The sequence below is a fragment of the Gossypium hirsutum genome, chromosome D06 (genome assembly GCF_007990345.1).
Source record: "Gossypium hirsutum isolate 1008001.06 chromosome D06, Gossypium_hirsutum_v2.1, whole genome shotgun sequence".
NCBI classification, from domain to species: Eukaryota; Viridiplantae; Streptophyta; class Magnoliopsida; order Malvales; family Malvaceae; genus Gossypium; species Gossypium hirsutum.
Window position 1 is genome coordinate 7,230,494 of NC_053442.1, and position 26,997 is coordinate 7,257,490.

The 26,997-nt window shown below is 34.9% G+C and overlaps 1 protein-coding gene across 1 annotated transcript; it reads right to left on the reverse strand.

The window, feature by feature from the left end:
* Positions 1-17,298: 17,298 nt before the first annotated feature.
* LOC107901372 (adenylate kinase 5, chloroplastic) lies at positions 17,299-26,893 on the reverse strand. Its single transcript, XM_016827341.2, has 19 exons — positions 26,522-26,893; positions 26,311-26,412; positions 25,231-25,359; positions 25,000-25,134; positions 24,268-24,414; positions 23,365-23,439; positions 23,202-23,289; positions 22,207-22,259; positions 21,859-21,987; positions 20,863-20,898; positions 20,701-20,781; positions 20,484-20,622; positions 19,576-19,655; positions 19,419-19,484; positions 18,975-19,004; positions 18,656-18,765; positions 17,655-17,792; positions 17,545-17,574; positions 17,299-17,461 (listed from the first exon to the last, which is right to left on the reverse strand). The coding sequence occupies exons 1-19, from the start codon at positions 26,711-26,713 to the stop codon at positions 17,437-17,439; spliced, it is 1,785 nt and encodes a 594-aa protein (XP_016682830.2). The 5' UTR covers positions 26,714-26,893; the 3' UTR covers positions 17,299-17,436.
* Between the last annotated feature and the right edge of the window lie 104 nt (positions 26,894-26,997).

Below are 26,997 nucleotides of genomic sequence, written 5' to 3' on the forward strand. Positions count from 1 at the left end.
TCCGTCTGTTGGCATAGCATCCATGGATCTAACTTAATCAATATCAATGCTATCTGGCTTGGAGTGATAAGACTTTTAGATACTTTTATCTTTGAAAGCATTCTGACTCTTCATCCATTCCGATTATTTTTTAGAGCCGATACTGTCACTTTCTCTGTCAGTTGTGAGATGCCGGCATGTAATCGCTCCTAGACCTCGCCTCTTCTGAGTGCGCGGGGGAGGTAATCTCGTATTGCTTTTACTTTGTCTGGGTCAACCTCGATCCCCTTTTGCTAACTATGAAGCCTAATAACTTCCCTGATCTGGCTCCAACGTGCATTTGGCCGGGTTAAGCTTGAGCTAGAATTTCTTTAATCTCAAAAATAACCTTTTCAAGACCTGAACAGCTCTTCTTCCGTTCTAGACTTCGCGATCATATCGTCAACATAGACTTCGATCCTTGTGCATCATGTCGTGAAACAAAGTCACCATAGCTCTTTGATACGTTGCTCCGCATTCTTCAATCCGAAGGGCATTACCTTGTACAGAATGTTCCCCATAAGGTAATGAATGTGGTTTTCTCATGTCCAGGATGCATTTATCTGATTGTATCCAGAGAAACCGTCCATGAAAGAAACAATGAATAGCTGCCGTGTTATCTACCAAAGTATCAATGTGAGCATGGAAAGTTGTCCTTTGGACTAGCCTTGTTCAAATCCCTATAATCCACACACATTCGTACCTTTCCATCTTTTTGGGAACGGGACGATGTTGGCTACCCAATCCGAATACTTGACCTCTTGTAAGAATCCCGCGTCGAATTGTCTTTTGACTTCTTCTCTTATTTTCAACACAATGTCAGGTCTCATTCTCCTGAGCTTCTGTTGAACGGGTTTACAATCCTCCTTTATGGGCAGACGATGCACCACAATGTTAGTACTTAGCCCAGGCATATCTTGGTACGACCACGCGAAAACATCCTTGAATTCTAGGAGCAAATTAATGAGGTCTTGCCTTGTCTTTGCGGTGATTTCAGTTCCTATCTTCACCTCCTTTCCATCCTCTAGGCTCACTATTTCTAATGATTCCCTATGAGGTAGGATATGCTTATCCTCTTGTTCCACCATTCTTAACAAGTCCGGAGATGCATCATAATCTTCGTCATTTTCAAAGTCGCAGGATTCCTCTAAACACACTTCTTGCTCAAAAATAGGCTCCGCGTTCGAGGCAGCGTCACTCATGTCATTGATATCTGAAGACCTATGAGGGCATATCAAAGAATATACCAGGAATATAAATTTATGAACATGTTTGTGCAAAAGAATTACAAATGAAAGAATTATTTGTAAGACAATCAACCAAATGAAAAATATAAGAGGCAAAAAGGAAAAAAGACTGGTTGAGATGAACGTAGACATGTATTTCATTAAAATAATGATATTTAAGCCCAATGCCTATTTCACAAAAGATTTCATATCGTTTTTTAGGCCAACAAACAACAGGAATGTTTGAGCATTACTCTGAATAAGCCCTAAAGACTACAGGGATTTCTTCAGCAGTCCAATTGTTTAGCTCGCTTCCAGGCTCATAAGGGCAGATCTCCAACAAAGCCCTCCTTTCCGTTGCTTCTATGGCGTTGGTATAAACATCTTCCAACATTCCTCCCATGCCGCTACCGGGCACTCCACATTCAGAATGAATAAATCCTCCCGACACAAAAGATGTAGATATGTGGGGAAAGGTTAAAGGCTCACACTTAGCTTCATGTCCATTCAAACGCGCCCTCCTTCTCTCTTGTCTCTTCTCTATTTCTTTCTTCTTCTGCTTCATGTCTGGCTTGTACCCTAAACCAAATCTATCAAACTTTTCCTTCGGCATTGGTGCCTCAATCCTTCCCTGAAGATATTTTCCCAATCCTTTCCCGGGTAAGGCTCCTCTTCCTACCATCAACCGCAATCCCATCTCAGTGGTCCTGGATATTTTCGGTACTGGAATTCTATTTCCCTCCGCAATAAACATCGCGTTCACGAATTCTAACGACCGAAAAGAACATTCTAGTGCCTCGTCGTTGATGTCCACATAAGGTGCATCGCTGTCATCATTGCGATAATATCCTCCTCTGCATCTATCGTTACCAACCGATCCTCCGATACCAACTTCACCTTCTGATGTAATGATGAAGGTACTGCCCCTGCTGAGTGTATCCACGGTCTCCCCAACAGACAGTTGTAGGAGGGTTTAATATCCATTACCAAGAAATCCACCTCATAAGTGACTGGGCCAATCCTTAATGGCACCTCAATTCTCCCCATAACCTCCTTTTTCGTTCCATCAAATGCCCTTACTATGCTCTGGCATGTTTCATGTGCGAACTGTCTATTGGTAATCGACTAAGAGTGGACAAAGGCAATACATTTAATGCAGATCCATTATCAACCAAGGCCCCCGGGAGTGTGTACCCTTTGCATCGGACAGTAACGTGCAGGGCTTTAGTAGAGCCTCTTCCTCCGGATGGTATTTCATCATCATTGAAGAAGATAAAATTGTCAGCACCAATATTGTTGATCAACCGATCCAACTTGTTTACCGAAATATCGTCAGCCACATATGTTTCGTTTAGCACCTTTAAGAGTGCATTCCGATGTACTTCTGAGTTTAAGAGTAAAGCTAATACCGAAATGCGGGCTGGCTGTTTGTGCAGTTGCTCCACAACACTGTATTCGCTGTGTTTCAAAAACTTCAAAAACTCCTTTGCCTCCTCTTCTTTTATTGGTTCATTTACCAATGGCTCAACTTCTACTGCTTTCCCTTCCTCTGTTCTTTCTTCCAATTCTCTTCCCTGGACGACTCTGCTTGAGCGTCATATCTTTTTCCCTTGCGCGTGTAAAAAGCTGTTTCCTGATTTCTTTCTGCTTCTTTTCCCAAAACGGTCACATTACACCCGTAATTCACGGCACCATTTTGTTATCCCTATAAGAGAAATTTGATGGTTTCTGGATTACAATTTTCGGGTTACCTGAGTCCTAACCTCATTACCCTTAGGGCGTGAGATAATGACCACAGGATGATTTGGAGCCTTTGTTCTCAACTCTGTCGCGCATATGCTCCTTATTTCTTTCGCATCTTCGTAAAACCTCATCTCTTTGTTATCCATCATGCTTTGAACCAAAGCCTTAAATCCTTCACATTCTTGGATTTCATGCCCTGCTTTATGGTGAAATTCACAATAATTTCCCATCTCATGCCCTTTCTCAGAATCTGAAATAACCAACCCTCTTTTCGCCATTTCTTTCCAGACCCATTTCAATGGAGTTTTTACTTCAGCAATGTCAGTCTTGACTTCTTCTCCCGTACCTTCGCTAACCATATTCACCCCCTTATCTGCGTGATTAGGTAACGGATTCTTTGCGTTAGGTGAGTCGTCAAGTTTGACAACACCTAAATTGATAAGTCCTTCTACTACCTTCTTGAAGGCAGTACAATTTTCTATCGAGTGCCCAGAAATTCCAGCATGATAATCACATTGCGCGTTCGTATCATACCATTTTGGATACGGGGGTTGTAGAGGACTCAAGTAACGAGGAGCAACAACATGTGCATCGAATAAAGTCTGATACAACTCCTTGTATGACATCGGGATTGGCGTGAATTGGGGCTTTTCAGTAGTTTGCCTAGCTCCCGACTCTTGTCTTGATGATCCCTGTTGATTAGCAACCACTTTCTTTGGCTGATTCACGGTAATTGACCTACCATAAGTATTCACATTATTCACTTCATTTTCTCTTTTCCTCGGGGGTGCCCTCCTATTATTTTCTCCTCCATCTATTTTCCACTTTTAATGGCATGCTCAATCATTTCACCATTCATGATTATATCTGAGAAATTTCTTGAAGCACTTCCTAACATGTGAGTGATGAACGGGGCTTTCAAAGTATTAATAAAAAGCGTCGTCATCTCCTTTTCCAAAAGCGGTGGTTGCACCTGAACCGCCACCTCTCGCCACCTCTGCGCATATTGTCTGAAGCTTTCGTTCGATTTTTCTCTAAATTTTGCAGAGTTATCCTATCAGGCATCATTTCTGAGACATGATTGTATTGTCTCAAGAAAGCCTGTGCTAAATCCCTCCAAGTAGCAATTTTAGCTCGGCTCAGCTGATTGTACCACTTGACGCCGCTCCCGTAAGACTTTCCTGAAAGCAATGTATTAATAATTGATCATTATTAATATGCCCCGTCATTCTTCTACAAAACATAGTAATATGGGTCCTGGGCAACTAGTCCCGTTGTATTTCTCGAATTCCGGCATCTTAAATTTGTAAGGGAGCACCAAGTCCGGAACCAAGCTCAGATCCTTTGCATCTGTTCCATAGCTTTCGATGCTTTCTATTGCCCTAAACTTCTCTTCTATCCATTTCCATTTCTCCTCAAATTGTTTTGGAATTCCTCCTTCGCCTTGTCCTTTTCAACCATCTCGTCTAGATCTGGGACTGCAATATTATTCGGGCTATCACCAGGATTAAAGCCCGCTCCGGGTTGAAAATTCATTGGGATTGAAGCATCGCCTTGAAACTGCTGGGGTCTAACCGACACAGAGGGTCTCCGCGAATGCAGCTCGGTCTGTACTTGCGCATGTGGAGGCGTGAAACCTGGAGGATAAAGTGGTTCACCATTGTTTTCTTCTTCACTAACAATCACAGGACCTTTACCCTTATCTACTCCCTTCAATAATTGCGTCATCTTAGCCACCAGATCATTTTGGGACTCCTCCATCTTTTGCACCATGTCACGCTGAATCTTTTCTATTTGCTCTTTCATTTGCGCCTGCAACTGGTCTTGCATTTCTTTCTGAAGTCGCTCTAGCTTCTCCAACCTTTGGTCCATAATTTTTGCCTTAGCTCGGGTGCCGTAACTTTGTTGGTTTTCCAGGTTAACTGAAATGATTTTATTCAATTAGGTTTTTTTTTAATGGTCATTAATGCATATGATGTGATGCAATGCATGAAAAGAATGCAAAGAAAAAGAGGCACTGATTCTAATTCAACTTCATTAGAAAACTTTACTAGATAAAGAGCTTCTTTACATAAAATAGACTACATATACGGCTTTGCCCTCACGCTCAAAGCCTTAACCTTTCTAAGAAGCCAAGCTAATTCTCGGCCCCTGTCCGACTCTGACTCATACTTCAAACTTAATAGATCAGCCTGAACCGCTAGAGTCTGCAGATGATCAGCTACTTCGCGCACTTGAGCCACCGCCTCTCCCATAACATAATCTCTTTCTCTAATCTGCTCTTGAGACCGATGGAATTGTCTTTGCCACTGCTCATTATTTTCTTCCAGAAGCTCTATCCGGATTTCACTATTCTGCAATGCATTCTCTAGCTCTCCTATTTGTCCTTTTAATTCTTCAATTTTGTCTAAGCTCGCCCTTAATTCAACCGTAGCATTACGATTACAGTACTGGTGAAGCGATCTTTCTAGTTCAGTTATCCGGACCTTCAACTCCGTCTTCTATCTTGGCAAACTAGTAGACTCTTTCCCAAGGCGACTTCTCGAGCCCGAGTATCCTGAAATTTCTTTTCCCATTGATTAGCTCTCGTCTTTTCCTCCTGAATTTCTTGTCGCCACTGTTCTGGCGTTTTACCCAAGCCAGCAGTTCTTACCGACCTGCGCAACTTCTTGTAATCTGTCTTCAGGCTGTCTAAATCTTTTCTGCTTTGTTCTTTCCTTTTCTCAATTATCGGCCTCTAATCTTTGAATGTCCACATCCAGTCCTACTGCATTTTTTCTTCCTCTAGTCGTTCTATCTTCTTCCCCAGTTCTAAACTCCTTTTTTCAAATTCTTGTTTGATGATTTCCATCTCAGAAGGCAAAACTTGCAAGCGTTCCTCTAAAGATCGAGCAGTTTCTGAATTTGACGCCGGGATGTTGTCGTTGATCCTTTGATCACGCCACTGACCATACTCGGGGGTAATTGTCGGACCCACGGCTAAGATCTTCATTCGACGAGTCTGGTTCCAGGCACTAGATATTTCTCGAACCTTCTTCTTGTAATTGTCCTCCCTATAGGAAAAATCACTATAAGCCAACCCCTGCGTTGCTGGTATGAATTGTCGTGATCTATACTGTCTTGATACGAGTAGAGGAGCATATCCGATAGCTCCCCATATCCCGAGCAGCGGAACCCAGTCAAAATCTCCACATCGGTACAATATCTCATCAGGAATTAACCAAGGAGCCCTCCATTCAATATCTTCATCCTGGAGATTCTGGAGTATCTCTATCCATTCCCTTCTGAAATATCATCCCGTCTTGGCGTGGCCACCAATTCTCCTAGAGGGGAGTAGTTATCAGAGAATACCCGATAGGAGACCTTTTCGACCTTCCAGAAGTGGCTATGGAACCATGCCAATAAGAGCTGCGCGCATCCAATAAACCTTCCCTCCCCTGCTTTTCGACACGCATTCAGGGATCTAAAAGTTTCAGCGAGTATTGCCGGAACCGGTGTCACCCCTTTACTAAGCCGATCAAACAAATCAGATACAGCCTCGTCTATGTGTCCTAAAGCTTTGGGGAAAACCACTAGTCCATAGATACCTAAAGCGAAGACGTCGACCCTTTTCTTCAAGTCAGGATGTACAAGCACCAAATCTCGCAAACTTTTCCAAGGAACACATTTACTGTCGCCTTTCTGTTGGATCCGGGCAGCGACCCACTGCTCGCTCATCCCAGTGATGTTCATTAATTTCTTTAACAACGGAGAGACACAAGCAGCTCTGGAATAAGCCTTGTCGACTGAATCTTTGGGCACCGAAGCAAGGTCGTATACTCCTCCACAGTGGGCGTCAAATCTACCTTTCCAAAAGTGAAACAACTGTAGGCAGGATTCCAAAACTGAGCAAGGGCTCGGAATAAATACTTGTCCACTTTGACACTAAGCAGATAAGGTAGGTCACCGTATTACATAGAACAGCTGCTTGGCCTCGACATCCCATTGATCCCAGACTTCTTTCATTTCTCGAAGGTCATTCTGGATTACACTGATACGGGTAAAATCCCACAATTCTGACACGTACCCTTCGGTAAGACTATCGCCTTTCTCCCGTTGTGTCGTTTCAGCCCATATTCGCACAGCCGCATTATCCTCTACTTTATCAACAAACCCCTTTTCCATGATAAGCTTTCTACTGAGAAACTGAATGTAAATCGACACCTCTTTTAGAATGAAGATGCCATGCAATCACAAACAAAGTAAATTAGCATTAAACACAGAATAAGATTTAAAATAAGCGACAAATAAATACAACACTCATTTAGGTAAGACTAAAATTGGAGTAGCTCTACTTAGGTCAGTTCCTATGGCTCATTACATGTGGTTTGGCTCTAAAGTGGGTACCTGAACCAGCAGATTCCTCGATCCTCACCCATTATAGGCTCATACGACCAAGTTCGATTCAGGGGGATACATTTCCCTATGGCCATGCGGAGATGAAAATCTCACGAAGACATAGGTACGGATGTATCCCGGAAGCGATTCACTATCCCATGCGGAGGTGAAAACCTCACGAAGGCGTAGTTTCTCACTCCCACTTAAAAAGGTGTGACCAACGGTCATGCAATGCAATGCAGAAAGATATAAAATTTAGAATACAAAACATGATAAAAACTATAACTCAAAACAAATGAAATGCAATGAGAGGATCGTATATTTAAACCAAATTTTCAACTTTCGACAAAAAGACAAGAAATAATCAACTCATGGCTTGACTCTCTTATTTAAAGTCCCCAGTGGAGTCGCCAAGCTGTTGACACCATTTTTGATGAAAACGGGGTCGACTTGGGTTTTGATGAAAACGAAAAAAAACGGGAGTCGCCACCAATCCTTTTTGGGGTGTGATTGGGTCACCTTGGAAATAGGTTGTTTTTAATAAATAATTTGATCTTATTAAAACAACGGTTTTGGTCTACGAAATTTAGGAAACGGGTTCGGGAGTCGGTTACGTGCGAGGAAGGGTTAGCACCCTCGTAACGCCCAGAAATTGGTACCTAGTTGATTATCTAATGTCTTGATGTCGAAAATTGAGAACTTGAAAGAATTAAAAAAAATGCGATCTAGCATTAAAGTTTTGGAAAAAGAAGTATATTTACGTTAATCGAGAAAGAGAATCATATCCAGTAAGTTAGAATACAATGTCTCAAATTCCCGATACGCGAATAAAAAATGCTTATTTAAAAGATATTTTAGCCATCTCGGATTTAAAATGAGATCACGACCAGTAAGTTAGGACGCGACTCTTTTTAAGATCCCGGGATCATTTAAAATTTGAGCTTAAAAAGATTCGTGCATTTAGATTTATCGAGAAAAACGAAACCCAGTAAGTTAGGGCACGATTTTCTCAATTCCAAACACGAAATGCTATTTTTGAAAAAATAAATTTTGTTATATCGAGTAAAAATAAAGCACAAAATCATAGTGAAAGCAAATTACATTATTTATGCATAGCAAGATCATAATGAACATGAAAATATAAAAACGATGCAAACAATAGCAATTAATTTGAACGATCAAATTTATAACATACAAAATAACACAATATAAAAAACGAATAAATTTAAATCATCCATTCAAAATAATGACAAAAATGAAATAAATAAATAGCAAATACAATTAGGTATAAAAAGATATATATAGACATGAGCTAAAATATGTGTATATATGAATTAATAAAATATATAAAGTATATTTTAATAAAATAAATTAATATACGTATATATAAAAACATGTACATATATGTAGATGTATAAAACTAATGGAATACGAAAATAAAGAAATACATATAAAAAGTAAGTGTATACATATTGTAAAGTAAAAGAAAAAAATATATATGTACAAATTAAAGTTTTAAAATATGAAAATATACATATGTATACAAATGAATACGTTAATTTATATACATGTTGAAAATATATTGAAAAGGTGTATGTATGTGGATTTTAAAAATATATAAAAAGTATATTTTAAACTATAAAGATTATATATAAGTATGTATATATTTATAAGAATGAAAACATGTATATAGATCTATAGATATGTACATAAGTTATAAAATGTATGAAAATATATAAGTATATGTATATTATAAGAATAATGCATGTATGTCATACAAATATATGCATATATATATACGCACCCAAAGGGTTTAAATAAAATAAATAAAAATAAATAGGAAGAAATAATAATAATAATGATAATAATAATAATAATAATAAATTTATTGAGAAAATATATAAAAAAATAAAAGGACTAAACTAAAGATCTAAACGAAATTCGGGGTCAAAACATAAATAAATTAAAGCGGAGGGACTATTCTGAATGCGCATAGAAAAAGCGGAGGACTGGATGGGAAATAACCCTTGTCGATTAAACGACACAGTTCCAACGAAGTCAATGCGCATAGTCCAGGGACCGAACTGAAACAGAAGCAGAAATCGATGCCAAAATTGCAAATATAAAAAGAAGACCGCATTAAAAGATAAGAAATGCTGAGGGACCAAGGCAGGAATTATCCCAGGAGTCAAAAACGCGCGGGTCAGAGCTCCATACGGCGCCGTTTTGGAGTTACTGATCAGACTCCAAACGGCGTCGTTTCACACCATACAATAGCCCCCCCAAAACCTAATCTGGTAGCCCACACTCATCCTTTAACAAAAAAAGAAACAAAGAAAACAGAGAGCCAAATGCTCTCTCCTCTGCGCCGTTCCGACAACAGGCCACTCGAGAGCCCCCCCCTCGCCTTCGCCTATTCAACTCCAACTTACCAGGAGGAGAAGAAGGCTTCATCGGCGCCGTTTCTTAAACAATGATGGCGTTCAAACGGCCCTCGACCTTAGCCCGTTCTCCGATGGCGACGAGGAGGGCCAAGATCGCGACCACCAGGTAATCTCCCTCCCTTTTAAACTTTGTTTTTTTTTGTTCTTTTTCTAAGATGAATCAAAATCAAAACCGAAAAGAAAACCCAAAAAAAGAAAAAGAAAAACGGAAGAAACCAGTGAGCTTTTCGAAAATCACCTTTCTTTTTTATTGATTTCCTGTTTTTTGATACAATATGCACCTCTTCCCCTTTTTTAGATTCCAGAAAAGGGCCTTTTATACCCAAGATAAAACAAAAATATTACAATCTAAATGTATTTTTTTTATCTGCTGTTGTTTTCTATTTTTGCGTTTTTGTGTCCTCTGTTGCTTTGTGTTGCAGGTGTTGATGAAGCTAGTAGGTGCGGATGGGACGCGACAAATGATGGTGGCGTAGAGGGTCGAGGGTGCGGGGTACGGCGACGGCGCCAGAAGGCCGAAGGTCTAAAGACCATAGATGCGGCGCTAGGGTTTCTTTTCTGAAACCCTAGCTTAGCTTTGAGGGGGTTGGGCCAGTTGGGTTTTGTTTTGGGCTCCGGGTTAGGTTTAGGTGGGCCTTGGGTGTTTTATTCGGGTTGGTTTTGGGTAGCGGGCCACCGGGTAAATGGGCCTGCAACAATATGTATTATCGATTTTTTAAGTTAAGATTAAATTTATTTTTTACTTTTTTTAAAAAATAATTACATTGACAAACACTATTAGCCTGTACGTCAAATGGATATACAAACTAGTTATATATATACTATAGCAATATGAGGTTACAATAAAGAAAATAAATAGTTATATTCACATTACAGTTTTTGGACACACACACCCTCTATTTGAAGTACTTATTTACAATTTGGGTAAATTACTCTTTTACTCCTTGCTTTTACAATTTTTTAAGTTATTTCATATGTTAAATATAAAGTTAATTTTAAATAAATTATTTCTTTATTTTCATATTTTACTTAATTGAATAAAATTTTAATGTTAATATATTATAATTAATGAATATTAAATTGTTAAACATAAAATATAGTTTAAAAAAGACACATATTAATCAAATCTATGAAATTAAATTTATATTTTTTAAATATCATAAAAGTTAATTACGTTCACCGATTAAAGTATATAAAATAGAAATATAAAAATACAAAAAATAAAATTTTAACAATTTTAACATCAAAATAAATTAATTTAATAATAATATATAAAATAAATATCTTGTTAGAAATTATTAACATTATTATTTAAATTATAATATATTAATATTCAAATTCAAATTTTTTTATTAGTTAATATTTAATATTTTAAAATTAAGTAAAATTAATATAATTTATTCTAAATTAGTTAAATATTTTTAAAATATTTTTTTAATTACATTGCATTTTCAATTTATTAATAAATTTTTAAATACCTTCATTAAAAATTTTAAACAAAAACTAATATTATAAAAGATATTATAATTTTAATACACACAACTGAGTCATGCATCGCACCAGAATATATATAAGCACACATATTACAAAGTTTTAGGCTTTTAGCCATGCTCACATTATAAATTTTTTTTTTTTTACATTTTGGCATTAAAATGAATTGGCACATGTTGATATTATTTTTGGCTTATTTGTTTTATAAATTCTTTAAATTATATATATAAATATTTTATCTAAAAAATGTTTTATCTATGTTCACATTATAAATTTTTTTTTTATATTTGAAATTAAACTGAGTTGACATATGTTCATACCCTTTTTTTCTTATTTGCTGTATAAATTTTTTAAATCATATATTAGTATTTTTACCCATTTGATGCATAAATTGATAAGTGTATATTAATTAAAATTATATTAAAATATTTTTTAATTAAAGCATTTAACTTAGGCTTTTAGAAAAAAAATAATAACTGGATATATGATATAAAATGATTTAAAAAATAAGTAGAAATTTGTAAATTCATAAAAAAATTCAAAAGTAATATTGTAACATAAAATAGATAAAGAATTTATTCCTTCAATTCGTAATATGGTTGATTGATTCAATTTAATTAAAGAAAATATTGAAATGAATTAAAATTGATTGTATGTTTTTAATTAAAGTAAATATAAAAAATAAAAGTGAAGGTATATTCAATATGTATGAATTAATTTTTTTTTCTCCTTGACCTGTCCCGGCTAGACCTGTTCATGGGCCGGGCGGCCCGGCCCGGCCCGACAGCCCGCCCGAAATATGGGAGGGTTCGGGTAAAAATATAGGCCCGAAATATGGGTTTGGGCAAAAAACGAGGCCCGTTTAAAAAACGGGCCGGGCCTCGGGCACCACTTTTTTTGCCCGGGCCCGGACCGGCCCGAATATAATAAATATATATTTTTTATTTTTATTTTTTAATTTTAAGATACTTTTAAAATAATTTTTTTATTTTTAAAATAATTTTTTAATGTTTATTTTAAAAATTGGCCGGGCCGGGCTTATGATATTTTTCTCGGGCCGGACCTGGGTAAAATTTTAGGCCCATATTTTGGGCCGGGCCGGGCTCGAGCCTAGGAGGTGGGCCAAAAAATTTTCTGAGCCCGGCCCGGCCCATGGACAGGTCTAGTCCCGGCCCAAAAATTTAATTTTTTTGTGTTCAATTTTTTTTGTAATTTAACATTTGATTACACAAATTTAGGAGTTAAAAAATATGGTTTTAATTATTTTAATAATTACTTGGTTTTGTAAATGTAACATCTCAGGGAATTCAAAAATTGAAAATTTGCAATTTTTATAAAAAAAAATATCAATACTATTTTTGGCATTAGTTATGGAAAGTGAAAATTTGTATATTATGTCCCAAATTTTGAGATTTTTACCATCAAAGGTTATAAAAACATTAGGAAACATAAATGGTGTAATTACCATTTTTGCCCTTAAATGATAGAATATAGCAATGCTTATGATTTTTTTTAACGAACTTTTTTTACACAATATCTAGAATTATTAATAGTATCTTCCAATTCATAAATAGAAGGATAATGCGCTTCAATGCACTCAAACTCACATCTTTTTATATTGATAATAATGTTCATACTAATTAAATTAAGACTAAATCGTCAATTTTTTTTCTCTATAAATTGATAGCTTGGCATTTCTCTGATATTAAAGACAATGTTTATGTAAGTGGTCTCCCATCAAGGCATTCAAATTGAAGATGAATGCCAGCCTTTAAATGTGGATGTGTTTAGCTACACGTCTCTCAGCTTCAGCCAAAAAATGGTACACCTATCTTCACTTCAATTATTAGACAAGTTTGAAATCTGGTGGCCCAATCTTTAATTTGTATTTAATTGTAACTTTAGAAAAAAATTATTTGACTTTTGGGTGTAGAAATTTAGTTTCCTACCATTCCAAGCAAAGGGCTCTTCGGTTACAAACTTTTTACTTAATTTCTCACTTAACTTAAACCTAATTGGCCATATTGAAATAATAATTAGAAAAAAAAGCAAAAAAAAAAAAAGAGAGGGGTGTTTAGTTTGTGCCTGTTAGTATTTGATATATTAGTAGTATACTTTTTCTTACATAAATAACCTTTAAAAAATTACCACATTTTTTAAATATTTTACTATATTTTTATAGGACACTTGTCAATCTCTTAACCCTATTTGTGTAGTCAAAAAACTTGATTACGAAATATTATTCCTTAATTTTTGTATAAGACAAATACACTGGAATTGTGTTGTTGAGTTTGCCACATTACACATCTATGCAACATCATTCTTCTAATAAGTTGTATGGTCATGACTATTTATTCATCTATTAAAATATAAAATGTTAGTATCGATATTATAATAAAGCTTATATTTTACCTTCTAATAAGAGGAAAAATGTGTGGAGTAGAAGTGATAGGGACTATCCATGACAATAAATATTACCCTAAGAAAATAAAATCTATATAGGCATGCCAAAACCATAGATCCCCAATCATATGTTATGGTTGTTTGGAAACCAACAAATAACAAAATATACATTGAATGAACTTTGTTGTTGTACTTTTCTAACATCAACTTGCTTTCAATCAATCGGAGAATGTAAACTCTAACTTATTGAATAATCTTTAGAGGAGTTTGATGTAGTGGGAATTTGCTAAAGTACTTTTTTAACCACGTAAAGTTAATCTAGAAACCATCAAAATCAGACTTAAAGTTGGTGATATGTCAGACGCTTCGACAAGTTATGTCCCCAAATTCTTACTAGAAATTTATGTTACTGGTATCTCATTAATAATGCTTTGTCTTCTAATGTTATTGTAGATTAACCTCATAGGAGATGAAAAGTATGAGCATTGGGTCTCTATTGTTCAATGATAGCTAAAAAAAATGTCAACATGAAAGTAAAACCCTCAATTTCACAAATGTGATAGAAATCAATTTCTTTTAAATGATTAATGAGATTATTTTATTTTCATATTATTACGATACGATACTAGAGTTCCATCCATTGTTGCTACATGCTGAGCAACATGTTCTTCCAATCACAATAAGGAGGCGGTTATTACTGAACTTCAAAATTTGAATTTAAGAACAATTGGTATTCATCCCGATAAGAGTGCGCTCATATGTGCCTTGTGACGTGGGTTTGAATCTTTAATGGTGTACTTGAGGGTGACAAAACATTGAAGGACATATGAGACCCAAAGAGAACAATTTTGGATTATGTTCTATTGATACAAGGTTTCAATAAGGAGATAAAGAGAATGTGGTGGAGATAAGAGAGCCAATTCATTTGTGACATGCAAAGAGCCAAAGTAGAAAATTGAAAGATGAGAGGAGAATGAGGAGGAAGCTTGGGGAAAACACTTAATTTTTTCTCAGGGAAAAAGGGAGATTCTTTGTCTCTCGTGCATTGGGGTATATATAGGGTAGTGTCATGTAGCCAACATTATGGAGCGTAAACCTGTCCATGTGGTCGACTAGGTGGCAAAACCATTTCAGGTCATAGTTGTTGCCATATGTAGTGATGTTAGGTCTTGCTTTTACATTTTCCTTCTCGAGGTTATATAAAGTTGTTGTGCTTTAATGGTCCCTCAATGATCTCCACGGAGGGCCCGTAGTGTATCGTCTCTAGGACAACATAGGTAGGAGCCGCGGATGGTTGCAAACGGTTTCGGGTAGGGAGTCAACACAAAGGGTATCTAGCGGAAGGTTACCTATGAGTCACATCCAATGGAGAGTCATTACTAAGTCATCCCATGTTCTAACACATGTCATTGCAAGTGTAGGGGTATAACATGTTCTCATGGCACCCCATGTTCTACAAATTAGGTCGGGTTATGACATAGGGTTCTCCAAATTTTAAATTCTTTCAAAAGATAATGATTTTAACCTATCAAAATTAAGAAGAGGGTTATGAAAGGAATCTGGGCATTAAAAAAAGACCTTGACATCCATAAATGTCAAGATCTTTTTATTCTCGAGGTTTTTTTTGATCACTTCCTTAATTTTAATGGATCGAATTTATGATATTTTTAGTTTAAATAGTTCTCTAAAAAATATTTAGAGAAATAATCCAACAAAAATTTAGAATCCACAATATTTTAGTGAATAACTTCCATAACATTGTATTGATATAGATTCTATTATGCACTACAAAAAATATATTATAAAAGAATAAATAAAAAATATATTGAATTTGTTAAAGTGAAGTATGATTTTCTGAAATATAACTTTTAATATCCAATTTCTCTAATGTCTGTTAATGATTTTTTTATTCTTATACCCACAACGTTGTGCAGGTTGTATTGAGAAAATATTTGGTATAATATCATTACAGATTTTAGGCTCCACAAGTAAAATTAAAAAATTGATAATTGATTATAGTAAAATAATAAAAAGTAAATATTTAAAAAAATGTTAACTTTTAAAATTATTTGTAAAATAAAAAAATATTACCTGTATACCAAATATAAATTCATATAAATTAAATATAATATTTATATTTTATAAAAATGACATTTCATTCTCAGTGGTCTTTTATCACAAGAGCACCATCTATGGAAAACTTTTTAACTTCGAGAATGCATTTGTTGTTGTTTTTTTGTTTTTTCAATTAACTGTTATATTTTCTTGATGTGTCCTTTTACATGTTATAAATAGAGAAACCTCAAGTTGATGTGTCCATATTGGGCAAACCTCTAATCAAGTGAATCTTGAACTACAGTAAACTGATGAACCTTCGTGAGTCCTCCTTTGTAAGATGCACATGGGATCTCCATTACTTAGCTGTTCTGAGAAGTCATATTTTAGGATATCACATCACCGGCGCCATTGTAAAGAAATAAGTTATAACTCAACTGTCAGCAACCTCATTGTCTCTTATATATAAACTCACCCTAGCATATGAGAATGGGTCAAGATACAGAGACCACCTTTTCTTTCCCCTCACTCTCCTCCTATCAACACTAATCTCCTAAGACCACTTTATCACCATCCAATAGCTCTCCGCCCAACCGAGGGTGAAACACCACCACCACCGCCACCGCATCCATCTCTTCCTCGTTAGTTTTATTGATTAACAATTTCTAATGAAAATTAAGAAAATTAAAAAATTAATCCAATTAAAAACCTTAATAACAATTAGCGCAAATAGACATTATACCTCCTATATCATAATGTTGATTAGATATGCTGACTAATTAGTATGTGTTTTTTAGTCATGCCATGTATTAATTATTTGACTGTTGTATTTGTTTCATGTCTTAATTCATTCAAATTTCGTAAGATATTAAAATAGTGATTCGATTTTAATTATTATATCATTGTATCTATTATACATTAATATAAATATAAATATTATATTAAAAACCTTAAAACGTCACCGTGAATGGAGATGTAGTATAATTTAATTTTTCCTATTCACTTCATTATCAGGATATTGACTATCAATAGTTAATCATAATTATTTCTCTTTTTAATCCTATGTATTGGATGATTATTGTAATTTTTAGTATTTTAAACAATGTATACGTGTGTATTTGTATATAATATTATTTCTCAATGCAGTTGTTGTTATGAGATTGTCAATGCAATAGCTGTGATTAGGCTGCTAATTTTTTACACAAGACTACATTTTTTCCAACTTCGAAATTTGGATATTCAAACATGAGTATGTGAAATGATTTCTGTATAAAAAAAATTAGAAAAATTTAAATGTACCGATGTTAGATGAATATTTGTATTTGACACTCGCCCTAAATCCGAATAACATGGAAGATCATAATTTCACTAGAGTCTAATCCTTCCTATGATGTAAAAAATGATGGATTTGGAAGGAAAATCAATTTACTATGCTATACCCGCAAAAGATTAATTTTTCAGGATTGTTATATTTGTTGGTGTAGAATAAGAAAACTAACCCGTAACCTCAACCATATGTAACATCCAACTGATTCCTAGAATGAAAAGAACATCGGAATACGATTATAAGACGGTCCAACGAGTATAGTTGTGTACCCCTTTGCTATTAATAATGTACTAATTAATTAATATACAAACTGGCTTGCCCTGCTTTCTGGTTTAATCAACTTCAACTGTACTCAAAATACACCACTCAGAAAGCCCCTGCAACACAACAACATTTAGATTGGTCAACATCAAGAGAGAGTAATCGCAGTTAATATAAAGAACAAGAATGTTGATCTTACCAAATTCCAGAGGCTTTCTTATCTTTATTTCTGTAAAAGGGAAATCCGAATGAAATTATCACATTAGGAATTGTAAAAGAAGTACAGACAAATTAATGAATGCAACTTACCTTGGTTTTCCAAGGAACGCGTCGTTAATTTCATCAATGGTTGGCCTTTCTTTAAAAGTTGATAATGAAAAATACTTTTCCTTCCCAGAAGGTTCATCTACCCTCTTGTACAGTTCGTAATCGTACGGGTATGTCATCCTGAAATCATGAGATGGTTGTCATTTATAAAGGCTATTCCACTAGGAAATGTTTGAGGGTTAAATATCACATCAAACGTTTCCATAGCACACGAGAATGACATCATATATGTAACAGCAGAGAATCAATCAACTCGGAAACCAGAAGGCTGCATTTCTATCATCAGTTGCATAGGCCAAATATCTACCTTAGTTGAAATGAATTAGAATATAAGTTATGCTGGGAAAAGAGAATCATCCTCCAGTAGGAATGGATAACAGATAAGGAGTTTTGATAGAAAACAGTTTGAAGAATTAAATCTCTATTGGAAAATAGTTCAAATCCTTTCCTATTCCATAAATTTCAATGAATATAAATGCTGGTTTTGTGCTGAAGCAGTATGCTAATTTTTTAAATCTTCTTCCTTCATTCTAATTTCATATAACTAGAAACAGAGAAGCACTTGAGAACTACTTCCTATTTGAGCAAGGAGCAATGAAGTCACTATAAGGGCTTTTTATTTAGAGATAAGGATCTAGGAAGTAGGATCCAAGCTTATAAACAGTTCTAATATACATTGCACTGTGGTTGGACTTCACTAGATTTCATGTATTACACACTTTCATTCCAATAATTTACGCAAGAAATCCATTTAACCACTAGAACCATTATTTTGAATAAAAAGTGCATCCAGATGATAATTGGTTTATAGAGGAAAAAGAATTGAAGAAGGATATCCTTAGCACCAGATATTTATAGATATATCCTGAATGGAAACTTACAGGCACAGTTTGAAAGATGGTAAGCCATTCCAATTAACCAAAAAACATGGATGACCATTCATATAGACATACAAATGAGAGTTTGGCTAATGCTAACCCTACCTGATTGCACCCATAATTGGATATTGGGTTCCAGCATAATAAAGAAGCCTAAAAAAGTAGCAACTTTCAAAGGAAGCTGCATACTCCAGTCTCTTATCCCGACCCATAGTCTGTAAAAAAAATATACATTTAGGAACTTAAAAGGTGCCCGAAGTCAGTACAGAAATAGATTTTGAAAATATTTCATCGGTCCTATAATAGCATTTTGTTATTACTATGAATTTTCAATAACATTTCCTTTTATATCCAAAAGTGTATTCATAACATTTAAATTTAAAATATAAAATTTAATAATAACATGAAGAAAGGTTTTACTTACTTGCATAATGCCACTTGAACCAGGCAGATCCTATATCCAAAGAAATTGAAAACTAAGCAGTTCAGAAATAGAAACAATTACTGATTACATTATACCAAAAATGGAGTGAGTTGAGTTGACCATGACGGATATTTGCTATAATATAGCCAAAAATGAAACAATGCATTTTCCAATGAGATAGGCTATTTCAGGCTTTGATTACATTGAGTAAGCATCATTAATTTTACCTAGGAATGAAGTTTGATATTATTAAGTTGCAGGCTTAGCACCATAATATGCTGAAATCAATGCAATGATATTCTTTTTCCTCAAATCTCTAACTCCTAGAGGTAAGCCCCTATAGATATGCAAATGGTTTGAGACTGCATAAAGATTTATCTTTTATTTTTAGAAGGCAAAATCATTCAGTAAGATAATTCTTTTAAGTTCATATAAGAATCCAACCTTGAGTCTAGGATTGATGAGTATAACTGGACGTTTCCCAGCAGCATCCGTCATCCCTCTTAAATCCTGCAAATTTAGGAGCAAGATTAGAAACTAAAGTGTAAAGTGGAAGGCTCTTAGAACAGCATAGTAAAACAATTACTCTCAAGATTCTTACATCTATAATGCAATTCCCAACAGCATTTTGTGGAGCCACTAAGATGAACATATCATCTTCTTCATCAACTTCTTTTGCACCTGTCATTGCAAATGAAGAAAACATTAAAAGAAGAGAATAATTTAATCATGCGGGTAGAAGGATAGTCCAGCTGATCTGTAAATCCATCTTATATAACTTTGCTTAATATTTCAGAAATCTAAATGATGACATAGGTTTTACAATTATAGAAGATCTTATCTGGATATGCAAATAATCAAGGCAGTTTACTGGTAAGTTGTTGGCATGAGTGCATATAAATGAGAACAGAAGTGCTGTTCAAACAAGCTATGTGATCCGAGGACAACCAATCGCTTATGTTGGAACATAAAAGTTTATGTGTGTCACTTGATAAACACAATTCAATATAGCCAAAGAGTTAAACTTGGTAGGCAGAAGGCACACTGCTGAAAAGATTTTCCAAAAGTTGACTATAACAACCGTCCACAATAAGTTGAAAAATGATCAGAAGGAAAAACATATCAATCTTAATAAGTCAATAAAATTAGCTACAAATATCAGTGCTCTTAAATATATCAATATGACTCATGACATCTTATGGAGCTCAGTATGTGCAGTCTGATGCAGAGGCATATGGATAGAAAGCCACAAGGCAAAGACCTTATTTCCAAGTTACAACAATAGCTTCAATCCATCTTTTCAGAATTAGTGCAACCATAACAAAGCAGAGATAAGTAGCAGATAGAGAGATGCACACACTAAATCTCCTACATGCCAATTGCCAAAAAGATATGTTCTCTCTTAGCAACATCCATATTTGCAAAATAACATGAACTTCGTTACTTTGACATTAGCAAGCAGTACCAGAAAATTTATATATAAATATTTTCTCCAAAATTGCCTCATACCTATTGAACCAATCTTGATAAATGTTCCCATAGCGCCATAATTACCCCAATCCATGAATTCCAAGATCTTGCGGGTACCAGCAAGTTGTAGGGGCATTCCTGCAAGTGCACCCTCTCCCATTGAGCCTTGTACACAAACCTGAAAGAAGAGTGGTTAGAAATTCAGGAAAAATGCTAGAAACATTTCCAGAATTATATCATTAACAACTAATAGTACCTTGACACGTTTGCCATCATCAGCAAATGAAAGAGCAATGACTCGAACTAGCTCCATTAGTGTACCTATACGGTAAACATCCTGTCAATCAGAGGATAGGTTAGTTCTAAAGAAATTTATTGGCAAAATATGAAGACAAAATATATAATGATAATCTCTCACCATTTCTGGGTTCAGCTCTGGAATATTAATCTCCACCTGTTGAACAAAAAAGGAAAACAATCAGCCTTGCTGGGAATAGCTTTCTGAATTTTACATCTACGAAATGTAGTCTCTACCATTACAAACTCCATCTCTTAGTTAATATTATTGTCGATTGCTAATCCTCTAAAGTATAAAGTACTAACAAGGTCGTTCTTTATTACTCCCATGGCTTCTTTAGGCTTGTTCTCCCGTTTTTGACATGGGCATCCTCCATTAAGTCACATATTCTTACAGGAGCACTTGTACCCCTTTGCTTAACATGCCTAACCCATCTCAAGCATATCCGCTGAATCTGTGGATTCCTGCCTATGGTGAATGCCTTGTTATTCGACAAGTGGATCCATAATAAATGATAGTTTTATTAACCATCCTAGACAGGATTAACAGTGCATTTTTTCATAACAACAGTTTGGAGATAAGAAGAAAATTCTTCGCACCATTTATGAAAGTTGTTAGAGAATATTTGTATAGTTGTAAAGATATGATTTATAGGGACTTTATTAGGGATTGCATTTTATTCTCTTTCCCTTTTTGCTAAGTTGTAACATGTATAAATATGTCTATCAAAGTAGAGTGAAATATTTACTTTTCACTCAAATCCATCTATTCACCTTCTTCCAACAGAATTTCGTTTTCAAAAGTAAAATAAAACTGCATAGGATTCTCTAATCAATATCTCAAGAAACTTATGCAATCAGTAGAAGACTAAATTTGCTAAGCCTTGTGTCAAGGACCATGACCATGCTGTCATCTATAGTCATAATTAACTTTGCTGCATTCACTAAATGGAGAATTTCTATGTAGACCTTAGTTTTCCATTTTCAAAGAGAACACCATTCAGTTAAACATAAAAATAAAAATAATCTTGATTCAAGAGGACATAACTGAAAGAACTCTACTATTCATGTGCTAGTAATAAAAGATAGGCAACTGAATCAAGTACCAATTTCTGACCTTCAGTCGAGTTCTTCCATCATTTACAGCTCTCTGCGTGGCTTGTAGCACATCATAATAGAAATAATTCCTAATTTCTCTAGAATGAGGAATATTATTCAATCTGGTTGGGATTCCTCTCCATTTTTCCTGCCAAAAGCAAAACAAAGAATAGAACTGCAACTTTGAGTGAAAGGGATTCTTTTTATTTCTTGCCCATGGCCAAGCTATACAAAGGATAGTCCTCCATTTCCTTTAACCTTCCCTACTATGATGAAGGCAGGGTTTTACTCTTAGGTCTTTATATAGTAAGAAAAGAACCATTATGCTAAGTTGGATCATGACTATATGAATTGTATAAATGTTTACCTGGTTTGAAGATGCCTGGTCTAAACGGCTCTCAGTTTGAAGAACTGGTTTCACTGGAAACAAGAAGGAACCGGGAAAAAGTCAAAATGGACAACTGAAGCTATAGTTAGTTAAGTGCAGATAGTATAAAGTCGGCTCAAATGAAGTTACTTTCGTGAACATGATAATCCTCAAGTAATAGACAGATAGTATAAAAATGAAGTTAATAGTGTCAATAAAAGGAGAAAGTGTGAACATATAAACTGACATTTTAGGAATAGAACTAAACAAAACAGGGATCTGTCAGCATTTATGTAGACTAAGTGGCAGAAGCTATAAAAGATAGAAAGTGATCTCATGGACAACAAACTCAATTTAAACACTGAAACACAAACTGATCTTGAACCATGAAAATCTCTGTGAATGCATACTCAAAGAAATAGGACATATAATGATTAAAATCCTTATCTTGTTATAAACTCGAGTTCATGGCCTCATATTGACAATGCCATCTAACTTCTGATGTGATCAAAGGTTAAACCATCATCAAGTGCTTGGATTTATGTTTTATAGAACCATGTCTATATAAATAGCCATAAGTATGAAACAGAAAGGTCAACTAGAAACAGGTCTAATACGATACACATTGAGAAAACATCAACCATCATTTAGAAAGTAATTAAAAGGCCTCTATATTGTCCCCTCCAAAATTAACAGGTGAACCCCTCTGTAAGAATGAAAGTGGAAGATAGGATGAAAATATCTATATGATCTAAAGGTTTAATGCAGTAGGGCTGATAATCAGTGTCGTTCTACATTTATCTCAACCAAATAGTGCCCCCTAAATGAGAAATTCAAGAATCTATCCACAAAAGGCTTTCAAATATTGCAAAAAAGTTTCAGTTCCAAAATTGTCTTTGATAAAGCTTAAAAAGAGTAGGAAAATTTTCTATTAATACACCAAGACACTGCAAAGTAAGTTCCTACTCTAAAACTTGAAATTTATTTCCACTTACCTGATTTTACTGTTTTATCCTTCAGCAGTTGAGATAACAAGGAGTCTATATCCTTGAAAATCATTTCTTTTGGGCGGTTTCCATCAATCTGTGAGGGGAAAATTCATACAATGATGAAAGCAAGACAAAACAGGACTACAGAAAGCATTTTAATTTGCCAAACCTTGTTGGTTATGCTGCTGTAAGTGGATGAGATTGCTGCAGCATTTTGCTTGTATATTTCTAGTCGTGACTTCACCTAAATAAAGCAAACAAAATGGAAAAAGGAAAGGGGATATTAGACAATAATTGTACATGGAGCTTTCCCTCAATACTTCATCCTATCTCTTCTTTCCTTTTGTAAGAGTGAGAGATAGAAAGAGGGAGCAACATCCTTGCTGATCCTCCAATCAATAATAAGTCTAAGGTAAACATTTACATTAGCTTCAAGTAACCCAGAGGTATACAAGGACTTAGAAGCACCATAACAAGTATTTTTGCAAACTTGATCCACAGGAAATTTGTGTGGTTCATCCTGTGATATAATAAAGGCTGAACTGCTAACATGTAGCTTTACTTCGGAATAGGTTTATTAAGATATGTTCCAAGATCAAGTCATGCTCCATGCAGCACTGTTCAAGTTTGTTTAGTTTAAAATCAGGCCACAAGATTTGAATTTATTGCATGTCCAAATAGTACTTTGAAATGGTCATATATATATAACCATCAGGACAGTCCGTTATTAGTTCTTAAATGAGTTCAACCCAGAACATTAAGAGATGAGTTGAGATGGTTTCTGCGATTTCTCTTGCAAGTCATATATTCAAAATTTTTGGATGTAAAGGGGAGATTATTTGCACTGAACAAGTTTTGTCTACATTTGTAGTAATAGAGTCCCAGATCAAAGAATTTTAGACAAGCCTCTCAAATAATTAGTACCATGCATAACGATGAATTAGCCAGATGTCTGTTGAAGATGCAATTGTTTCTGTCATATATTCACACAACATCTTGGCACTCTGTATCTAAGCCAATGAAAAGCAACAAAATAAAAGAATATAAATGAAAGCAGTAAAGAGAATCATACTTTCTCCTCTGTGTCATCAGCACGGGTAACCAGTCTTGCTTTAATTTCTTCTGACTCAGGAGGGAAATTTTTCAAATGGTAAATTTTTCCAGTCACAGGGTCTAGCCTTCTACCAACACATCTGTCGATTAGAATTTCATCAGGAACCTGAATGTTAAGAAATAAAGTAAATGTAAAAAGCATGTTTTCAGCCATAGTTGTCTACTTAAAATGAAATGCAATGAACTTGTCAGAGATTGAAAAGAGGTATGATCACTATTTACTTAAAATAAGAAGCAATGTAAACAAAAGATCTTTCGAAGTGTTTGTAGAACAATACCTTGCCACATTAAATTGAGATCCTATGCACACAAATAGCCACTTTATGAACAAAATTTATGACTACAGTTTCATTTGATGGCAAAGTAACAACATATGGATGTGAGGTGAGTGTTTGTGTGGAAGGAGGCTCTACAATATAAGTATACGAATCAAATATTTTCAAATAGTTTAGTGGAAGACTATGTTGCTTGGATGTGTGTGTAAATGTTGGGCTGAGGTATGTGTCCAGCATTGAGCCGTTTGATTTTTCTTTCAATCGCTTTTCCCCTAAATTCTCAGTTCCTAAGCTGTTGTCTGGAGTTCTATGGTGATCAGTATCCCAAGAAACTTTCCATTGGGTAGGATTCAGTAACTTCCAAAACAATTGTCGAGAAGTTAAGCCAAACCAGCATAAGCGTAAAAGATACATACATCTAGTACAATGTAGATATCTGGTCTAATATTCAATTCTTCCAAACTTTGGGCCTGGGCAAAACTCCTGGGGTATCCATCAAGAAGCCATCCTTTCTCCTTAGCATCTTGACGTGATAATCTGACTGTAACCATCTATAAAATGAATAAGAAATAGTTAATCTCTTAAGCATTTAAGGGAGGAATGGATAAAGAATAATATGATTTAAGTGGGAAGGTTGATGGTCGTACGGCCGTCACAATTTCATCAGGAACCAGACGCCCAGAGTTCATGAATTCTTTTGCTTTATTTCCAATTTCAGTCCTGGATGATACTTCTGCTCTTAAGAGGTCCCCAGTTGATATATGCACCAATCCAAACTGCCAGAATGAAAAACATAGATAAACATTTAAAAGAAAAGATTAAGGCATATGAAAAACTTCTTTAATAAGAAGACCAGAGTAATTGGTGTATTAAGAGTGAATTATGTTTTAGAAACATAAAATATAAAGTTATAATATTGCAAATACCACAGCTGCAATTTGTAGAAAAGACCAAGCTGTCTTCTTTTTAGAACCAGAAGGGAAAAAAGCAGTAATTCCCTTTAATTTACTTTATGAAATTATGGCTTTCTGTTGATTCACTGCACATAGGTAATTGCTTGTTTACATCAATAACAATTTCACAAGATAAAAAAAGATGTTGCGTACTTCACTAAAATGTTTCACATGGTTTTCTTTCAAAATACCCTCTCCAAAAACTTTCACACCATACAGGTTTCTTCTCATCAAAAAGTGCAAAGATGGATGCATATATATATATATTCAATCTAATAAGAGAGCCATTATCAATAAGAAACAATATTATCTTCAATATAAATCAAGAAAAAGGAATGCCAATCATCAAAAGTGAAGGCCATGCAAATAGTCTTTGGCATATCAATTCTAAAGGACAGAAAGGTATTTGTGAAGAAGGGAAAGCAACCCATCTTAATATATATATAAGTATATTGTTTCCTTCATGTTTTTCTATTTAAGCATAACAGCTCTACAGTAGAAAATTATTAAGAACCCAATTCATGAGAGAGAAACAGATTCATTCCCTCGAAATTATTTCTAATCAAGCCTTCATAAAAAACTCATAACCATTAGAATAGACAAGGAGTGCAAGCAATGAAGAGAAAGTATAAACATTTGCATTTATTTGATTCAATGGCATCTAATAACTAAGAATACTATACTGTATAATATAGAATAAAACATCACACAGATTGTCATTGAGACCACAAGTAATATATTGAACTGAAGTAAATTATGCATAAATTTAGTTACCTTTTGTACAATTAACTCACACTGGGTGCCTTTACCTGATGCTGGGGCACCTGATATCATCACCTTCAAAGGTTCATTTGTTGAACAACTTACCCTCAATCCCTGTAAACAGAAGAAAAGAAAACAAAAGAGGAGGAAAGAAAATGAACAAGTAAAAAATCTTTAGAAAGAAAGGAAAAGAAAAGAAGTCATTTTCAGTAGAGTGAAAAACCTTTTTTGGGGTAATCCTGAGATGGGTTTTGCTGCTATGGAGACGAAAAGAGAGAGGAGAAAGGTACGAGTAAGAAGAAGAGAAAGAAAGAGAAGATGGGTTGAGAGAGGGAGTTGCAGAGGCATTATAATTGGTAAGTGGATGAAGTGAAATAGCAGTAGAAGATGAAGAAGAAGAAGAAGTAGCCAACATTTGATGATGCTCTCTTTGAGAAGTGAAACTGTAGGAGAAAGAGTGAAATGGAGGAAAACAGAGGCTTTGAAATGAAGTTGAATTATAGTTGATTCATGCTAACGGATCAATGGACACCATAGGTTTTTCCTTGTTTATATGTTTTTCTTTTTTCTTTTTCTTTTTTAAATTTCTCGGGATATGATTTTTAGGTTTTTTTTATATATATAAAGTGGATTTTCCTTTTTCAGTTTATTTGTTGGTATCTTTTTAGATAATATTAAAAAGTTATTATTATTACGATG